This window comes from Tupaia chinensis, unplaced genomic scaffold (assembly GCF_000334495.1).
Source record: "Tupaia chinensis unplaced genomic scaffold, TupChi_1.0 Scaffold000489_1, whole genome shotgun sequence".
Taxonomy (NCBI): Eukaryota; Metazoa; Chordata; class Mammalia; order Scandentia; family Tupaiidae; genus Tupaia; species Tupaia belangeri.
The window spans coordinates 115029-124110 of record NW_006160001.1 but is presented as its reverse complement, the minus strand read 5'-3'; the positions used below and the strand labels follow the sequence as shown (position 1 = coordinate 124110).

The 9082-nt window shown below is 36.6% G+C and overlaps 1 protein-coding gene across 1 annotated transcript in view; it reads left to right on the top strand.

The window, feature by feature from the left end:
- PTGER4 (prostaglandin E receptor 4) overlaps positions 1 to 3372 on the top strand; it is a 12388-nt gene extending 9016 nt beyond the window's left edge. Inside the window, exon 4 of the mRNA XM_006156294.3 lies at positions 1454 to 3372. Coding sequence (XP_006156356.1) covers positions 1454 to 2044 — 591 coding nt within the window. The 3' untranslated portion in view covers positions 2045 to 3372. The remainder of the gene's footprint in view (positions 1 to 1453) is intronic.
- The last annotated feature ends 5710 nt before the right edge of the window (positions 3373 to 9082 follow it).

Below are 9082 nucleotides of genomic sequence, written 5' to 3'. Positions count from 1 at the left end.
TAAAAAGTCATGGACATTTAAAAATAAAATGTTAATAACTCCTAATACATTCCTTTAATAACTGCAAATTTCATTCCATTTTAATTTAGTAAGTACCATGTTTCCTTTGAGGTTGCAGTGGGAGAAGCAACCAGCAACAACATTTCATTGTTAAAATTTTCAGAAATGTAGAGTTCAAACTTAACCGAGGTTCTATCCTGAGAGCCTCTTGGAGATGGCTGTGTAAAAATGCTTCTTAGGGAGTAAGTACTGTAGTATCCAAAACTCCCAGGTGGAGCAACACTGCCACCTACTGGCTTAAAGTCTCAAGTTCACAAAAACCTGCCCTAAATCTGGAGATGGCAAGCAGGACGATATCCAAATTCATCTTTTTGTTTTTTTTACTCTAAGAAATGAAGTATATGATGTGATTAGAATGCAAACCTCTTGCCTTTTCACCAAAATCCCATTGTCAGGAAATAATTCTTAAACTGAAAGCCAGCCTGGTAGAATAGAAAAAGCCGTGTGAAGGTCTTTTAGAATCTCGGGCCCAGACCAGACTAAGCCACCATGGTGGGAAAGCTTGATAGTCCCTCAGAACCTCCGGGTCTTAGTAACACACACTTCATCTGAACAAAGGCCTGGAGACTCAAGGGAACTTCTTAGTTCTCAGGCATAGCTGAGAATTCCACTAAAGTTTATGGAAGAAAGAAAAAAAGATGCTTTGCTTTACTAGTTTTAGTAAAGAACAAAAACAAGAAAACAAAACAAATTTTTCATCTCAAATCATCATTTATCTTAGCAAAATCTCTAAAATTACTTTGAGATATCATATACTACTGTTATCCTAGTTGATTCTTTATTTAACCATCTTCCAGAGACTAGTTTCATCTTGGTTATAGCATCTGACCATTTTATTCTATGAGATTTTACAGACCCATAACCCCTTATCTAAAACAGTTAGGGCTAGACATGTTTCAGAATTCAAAATTTCTTGGCTTTTTGAAAAGTAATGACAAGATGTCTTAGAATTATAGAAATTTTAGGCTGGCAAGTGGTGTGGTAGTTAAGGCACTGGACTCCCATGGCCAACCACAATTCAAGTCTCGGAAGTGGTGGCTTGCTTTCTCACTTTCTCTCTCTCTCTGATCAAGTTTTAAAAAATAATAACAACAAATATAATTAAACAACTTTAAAAAAGTAATTATAGAAACTTTAAAAAGCACTTTTAAAAGCATAAATGAAGTTAATTAAATGAAGATACTCAAAAGATAGTTACAAAAATATTTAAAGTTACACTAACTGAAAACATAAATATAATTGCATTTTTTCAATTACTGGTTTTGCTTTTTCCTGAAACATATTACCAGAGAGAGGGCAGCTATCTAATATTGCTGAGGTAGATGTAGCATTTTCAAGTGTTTTCCTAATTGGTAAATGGCAACATTTAAATGTGGGTATCTCATTTATGCAGGTGCGTGTTTTCATCAACCAGTTATATCAGCCAAGTTTGGAGCGAGAAATCAGCAAAAACCCAGACTTGCAGGCAATCCGAATTGCTTCTGTGAACCCCATCCTGGACCCCTGGATATATATCCTCCTGCGCAAGACAGTGCTCAGTAGAGCAATAGAGAAGATCAAATGCCTCTTCTGCCGCATTGGTGGGTCCCGCAGAGACCGTCCAGGACAGCATTGCTCAGACAGTCGAAGGACTTCTTCTGCCATGTCTGGCCACTCTCGTTCCTTCCTCTCCAGGGAGCTGAAGGAGATCAGCAGCACATCTCAGACCCTCCTTTACCTGCCAGACCTCAGTGAAAATGGCCTCGGAGGCAGGAATTTGCTTCCAGGAGTGCCTGGAACAGGACTGGTCCAAACAGACACCACCTCCCTGAGGACTTTGCGAATATCAGAGACCTCAGATTCCTCACAGGGTCAAGACTCTGAGAGCGTTTTACTGGTGGATGAGGCTGGCGGGAGTAGCAGGGTTGGGCCTGCCCCCAAAGGGAGCTCCTTGCAAGTCACATTTCCAAGTGAAACACTGAACTTATCAGAAAAATGTATATAGTTAAGGAAAGAAATACAGCACTGTTTCTGGAACCTTAAAAAAATCCCGTGCAATAGACACATAAATGATGTAGTTAGCTGTGCTCAGAAGGGCTATCTCTGTCCTATGACTCGCACTGGAGAGCATCCTGGCTGTTGAGCACTTTTTAAACAATCAAGTTGACCACATGGAGCCACGGGCCTGAAGCACATTGGTTGCCACCCTGCTGTGACACAGAATTGTGGTCACAGTTTCATGGCTGGGAAGATCTACCCTGTTTTTCTACTGGAAGAGGGGATGGCAGAAGTTTTGCTATTTTCATAACATCTTCATATAAGACCTTTATATCTGGCATACAACAGAGGCCCAGATTCCAGAAGGGCTCTATTTCAGTAAACTATGAGGACTACCTTATGGATGATTTAAGTGTCTCACTAAAGCATGAAATGTGAATTTTTATTGTTGTAAATATGATTTAAAGTATTTAAAGTATTTTCTTCTCTGTGAGAAGGTGTATTGTTAATACAAGGTATAATAAAACTATGGTAAGCCCTCTCCCCCCAGTGTAGCCAGCTGAAATTGAAGATGTTAGATTCTTTTTTTCATAAACAAGTTCTGGCCAAGGTGTTGGAAAGTCACAGTAAGACTAATTATCTATAAAATAGATAAAAAAAAAATTTTAAGAATTTAGTATTATCAAAATAATAAAAATATATTATTTAAGATGTGGAAACTACAATCCAAAATATTAAAGTTCTTTCCTGGCTATGCATAATGCATAGCAAAATTTTTTTAGTGATATTACATTTATTTATCTGGAAAACTGTGATTTCAAGAGAATCTAAAATGCTGGTAAATATTTTCAACTTTTGTCCCCACTAACTGATACTTTTTAAAATGTAACATCCATTTTTAAAAGTCCTTAATAACCCATAATTGAAGTGTATAATATGAAAAGTCTAAGCAGCTTGTTTTCCCTGAAATTGTATTTTATTTTCTTAAAGAAAGACCAAGAATATTCTTTAAAATTTAAGAGAAAGACAAGTATTTTGAGATGTGGAAGGACTTCGGATATGGCTAACTTAAGCTTTAAGTAGGCACTTAAGGGTCACCTAACAGTATTGTGTAACACCCAGTAATGCTGTACACAGATTCGAAGGACCTTTCTCAAGGAATTATTAAGCATGTTTTGTTGCTTCAAGTGTTTTTGTGAATTGCTTGGTTGTAATTAAATCCTGAGCCTGATACTGATATGGTCTTAAGGAACAGTTGTACCAACTGAAATTACTTTGGAGATTATAATAAATAAATACATTCAATCTGAGTCCCCTAGCCTCAGTTTTGGAAAATATATGTGATTTTTGTTTGTTTGTTTATTTCAGATTATCTTCTGGTTCCTTTTAAATTGAAATACTTAAAAATTTTATTTTGGACCAGCCTGTGGTCTAGTGGTTAAGGGAGTCGTATCTGACATGGCTAAGTGCATGATATGAATCCTAGCTCCAGGGGCTTAAACATGCACACCAAAAGCACAACCATAAGGAAAAAAAAATTGTACATCATCAAAATTATAAGCTTCTGCTCTGTAAAAGGAACTGTTAAGAGAACACAGAAGCTAGTCACAGAGAAAAAAAAAAGATTGATACATGTATATATGTATATTTATCTAGTAATAAGTTAAAATTCTTGCAACTTAGTACTAAGATAACCCATATAAAAAATGGGAAAAATATTAAGCACATCCCCAAAAGACATACAGATGTCAGATAAGCCTAGGAGAAGATGCTCAACCTTATTAGGGAAATGCACATTAAAATCACACTGAGAAGCCAGACAGTGGACCAGGAGTAATGCAAATGCTCTGTGTTGCTGGACTGACGTGAGAATGTCCCAGGTTCACATCCCGAGGGCCTCCCTGTGCATTCCAGACATGCACACATGTACCCATGATCTGGGTTGATAAAGACAGGGGGCAGGGTATAGATTGCAGCATTGAGATCCTATTGGGGGTGCCTTTCTATGTCTGTGAGAGTATGTCATGGAAATATACTTTAAAAACACATATAATGAGATACCATATGAACTTAAATGGCTAAAATTAAAAAGACAAGGACATGAAGCAACTAAAACTTCTTTTATACACTTCTTTCATTTTAAAACTTCTTTTATACAGATGGCTGGGACATAAAAGGGTTCCACACAATACTTTGGAAAACAGTTTGGCAGTTTTCTCTACAGTTACACATATACTTGACATAAAACTCAGCATTCCACCTCTAGGTATTTACCCAAAAGAAATGAAAGCACATGACCACACACAGCATTGTGATTTATGTATATAGCAGCTTTATTCATAAAAGACTAAAACCTGAAACAACCTAAATGTCTATCAGTAGCTGAATAGCTGAAACAATTGCAATATATCCATACAATAGAATACTACTTTGCAATAAAAAGAATCGTATTACTGATATGCACAATAACACAGATGAATCTCACCATGGATGATTTCAAGAGCATTATGCTGGGCAAAAAAGAGGTCAGAGTTCATACCATATGACTTTTCTGGAATTTTCAAAAAGCCAAATCCAATTTATAGTCACAGAAAGCACATACATGTTATTAGTTGGTTAGGACGGTTGGGGTGTAAGGTAATTGACTACAAAGAGTTTTAAAAACTTTTGGGGTAATGAACATAGTATTCTACGTCATAGTAGGGTTTTAGTGGGTGTACACTTCTCTAAACTATAAATTTTAAATACTTGCATTTTGTTACATCTAAATTATACTCATTTATAAAGTTAATAGGGATGGCCACAGGATATCACAATTTGTTTCACTTTTTTCTCTTCCAATTAAGTTATAATCAATATTGTTGTCTATCACAATCCCAAGTCTAACTATCCAAATTTTTGCATGTAGTTGGAAAAGTCATATTTTTTTTCTATCATTTTTTTTCCTATGTAAAACTGCATCATGACTTTTCTGGCAACCCAACAGTATTATTCATTTTCACCACGATTTCCAGGATGTAAAAACATCTAAAATTAGAAATAAGTTCGGAATTTGATTTTTAATATATCTCATCTTTACTTTGAAATATACTCTGCACTATTCTTTGTCAAACTTTCCAATAAGGGGAGATCCAATATATCAGATTTATTGCTGAAAAGGGAGTGGGTTAAAGGATATAATTGAGGTTTGTAGTTTTCTCTACAGTTACACATATACTTGACATAAAACTCAGCATTCCACCTCTAGGTATTTACCCAAAAGAAATGAAAGCACATGACCACACACAGCATTGTGATTTATGTATATAGCAGCTTTATTCATAAAAGACTAAAACCTGAAACAACCTAAATGTCTATCAGTAGCTGAATAGCTGAAACAATTGCAATATATCCATACAATAGAATACTACTTTGCAATAAAAAGAATCGTATTACTGATATGCACAATAACACAGATGAATCTCACCATGGATGATTTCAAGAGCATTATGCTGGGCAAAAAAGAGGTCAGAGTTCATACCATATGACTTTTCTGGAATTTTCAAAAAGCCAAATCCAATTTATAGTCACAGAAAGCACATACATGTTATTAGTTGGTTAGGACGGTTGGGGTGTAAGGTAATTGACTACAAAGAGTTTTAAAAACTTTTGGGGTAATGAACATAGTATTCTACGTCATAGTAGGGTTTTAGTGGGTGTACACTTCTCTAAACTATAAATTTTAAATACTTGCATTTTGTTACATCTAAATTATACTCATTTATAAAGTTAATAGGGATGGCCACAGGATATCACAATTTGTTTCACTTTTTTCTCTTCCAATTAAGTTATAATCAATATTGTTGTCTATCACAATCCCAAGTCTAACTATCCAAATTTTTGCATGTAGTTGGAAAAGTCATATTTTTTTTCTATCATTTTTTTTCCTATGTAAAACTGCATCATGACTTTTCTGGCAACCCAACAGTATTATTCATTTTCACCACGATTTCCAGGATGTAAAAACATCTAAAATTAGAAATAAGTTCGGAATTTGATTTTTAATATATCTCATCTTTACTTTGAAATATACTCTGCACTATTCTTTGTCAAACTTTCCAATAAGGGGAGATCCAATATATCAGATTTATTGCTGAAAAGGGAGTGGGTTAAAGGATATAATTTAGGTTTGTAGTAATAACGGCCACCTAATATTGAATCCAGAAAAACACAGACCTGCTCATCAACGTATGGGCAGTCCTGCACAAGCACAGGTCACCCCTGGCAGAGGAAGTCTTCACTGCAAGGTTCACAATGCAGCTGAGAAGAGATCGCGTCATAGGCTCTCTGCAGGCAAGACAAATAAAGAGAAGAAGGAAAAGAGGGCTAGTATACTCAGTTCTGTATCTTAAACTCCCTCCTTTCCTGGGAATGCAGAAGGGAGAGATCAGGATTCCTTGGTTAACAGATGTCCTAAGAAGTACTATGAAAGGAAGCCATCCCCACCCCATCTTCCCACCAAAGTATAGAGCAGCATTTTTCAACCTTTCGTCCACCTTCACACACCCAACAGGTGACACACATAAAACACATTAAGGCGTAATTCATGGTAACAAGCTATAGCCACTCCTTTTTTTTAAAGAACCCATACTTAACTTGCAAGTGACTAAGGTACCTGACTTTAGTGATAATTTTCTTTATTTCATTTTAATTTACTTTTATAATAAGGTAGATAACTTACTAATCTTCCTATTTTCACTAAAGCTAGCATCTTATTCTCTCAATCCAAAATGCTCACCATAAAATGTACCATCAGTTTGATAAACTGAGAAGAAAAAAACACAGATAACATACCTACTCATTTTTCAAATAATAAACCATGTTTCTTGTATTTACTCACAACCCCTTTTTATATACCTGTATCATAAAATCACAGACCAGAATGGCTGATTGAGAGCCACTTTAGAAGGATTTCTGGGTCAACCCTTGGTAGAGTAAAGATGGCTGAATCCCAAATGGCCAACCATGCAGCTGAGTCCCAGAACTAGAGGCCTGGAAAACATGCTCAGTGTGTATACATGTATGCCCAAAATCCCAAAAGGAAGAGTAGAGAAGGTACTACGGTATAAATATTCCTCAGGAGGGTATTTTCATTTTCCCATCTCCTCTTTTCAGCAATCACATGATCTTGCTGGCGGGGGACGGAGGGTGTGGGAAGAAGGGCTTCTAACAAGAAAATGAAAAGACATGATGAATAATTTTCATACTACTGAGAAAAGCAGTGAAACAAGCTTTTGGATTATTATGTAAGGCATAATATCCAAACTAAAAAGGATACACTGGACTTATAATCATGAACACATTAATTTTGTCTTCACCATGTTGGGCTGTCAGAAAAGTCATGATGCATTTTTGCACAGAAAAAAAAAAATGTCATGACTTTTCCAACAACCCAAAAGTTTTGCCATATAACATAAATTTGAGATTTCACATTTAAACTACTGGAACATTTTGGATGTAGGCCCCAGTTGCAGTAGATCTCAGTTCTATGATATAAACCTTGTGTAACTTTTCAATTATTATGTACAAGGGGTCCTCAAAAACTTCACAGAAAATGCATACCATGAAAACACTATGCATGAATTTCACATGAATTTCTGTACCAACTTAAACTCGTACTTTAATTCCCTTTTTCCCCAATTTGAAGCTCCCTTGTATTTGCTAGCAAATTTAAGATAAATACATTATATCCTAAGAGCTTGTTTTTCTGAAGAAATAAAAACAATTCTCAAGTTATCAGACATGATCTGGATATGCAGTATTCTGACTAGTGAGTATGGCATACAATTTCCAAACAAGAGTATAAATTTCATTCGATCTAACATGAACACTGACTACTGTTATTTCTTTTTTTTTGGGGGGGGGGAGAGATTTTCACTATAGGGCGCATGCGCTCGCCAGACAGACAGACAGAAAGTGAGAAATCACCCCCCAGGGGGGATGGTCACACTGCAATCCCTTCTCCTCCATTCTCCTCTTGAGATCTTGAGCATGCACGCACACATGCCCGGCATGAGTTTTAAGCCACTGGGTCTGGAACGCGAACGGCGGTCAACTACGTGCGAATCCAGCAACATAGCCATTACGCTAACTGCTGGTTCCCAGACTACTGTTATTTCTGAAAGTATAATAAACATCTGTATCAGTAGCATAAGCATGAGTTATTTTTCTTAAGACTCATAACATTTGTTATTATGGTTAACCAGCTCAGAAAATGTTTCTATATCTATATTCACACCTTTGTAATAACGGATGCATTTTTCTCTTAATACATAAAAGAATGTTCACTAAAATAAGCATCTCTGGGAACCTGAAGAAATGAACTACTTTCTTCCATAACTCATTACCCCTTTTCTTCCCCCATCTTACAACTCAACTATTTCATGTCTTATAACTGGGTAAGGAACAGAGTAACCCAGCCTACCAATGCCAATACAGAGAAAACACTAGGTTCTTTAACAGAACATACTGGCTACATGGCATTCTATTCTGCGTCTTTCCTCTTCTGGGGCTGAGGCATAGATTCTAGGCTAACAATAATCCTCAACTAACAACCACCTATCCTGTAATATGAGAACTAATGACTTCTCTAGGGCCAGCAAGTAACATGCTGGTAAAGTGCTGGACTCACATAGTCAACCGCAGTTTGAGGCCTGGACCACTCAGTGGCTTGAAAATCACATTGGGTATGTGTACAAGCCTAAAATCCCTAGACAGGAACGCAGAAGGGATTGCATTGTAGCCATCACCCTTAGGGGATGATTTCTCACCTTCCCTCTCTGTCTCTCTCTGGCAAGCATATGCATCCTATGACAAAAGCCTAAAAAAAAGGAATGACTTCTCATTTTCAGACAAGGAAAGGATTATGAAATTCTTTTTTTCTTTAGAGAGATTTTTGCTTTGGGGCATGTGTACTCACTTGAAAGAGGCAAAGAGAGACAGAAAGTGAGAAATCACCTCCCCCCCGGGGGGGGATGGCCATGCCACAATCCCTTCTTGTCCATTC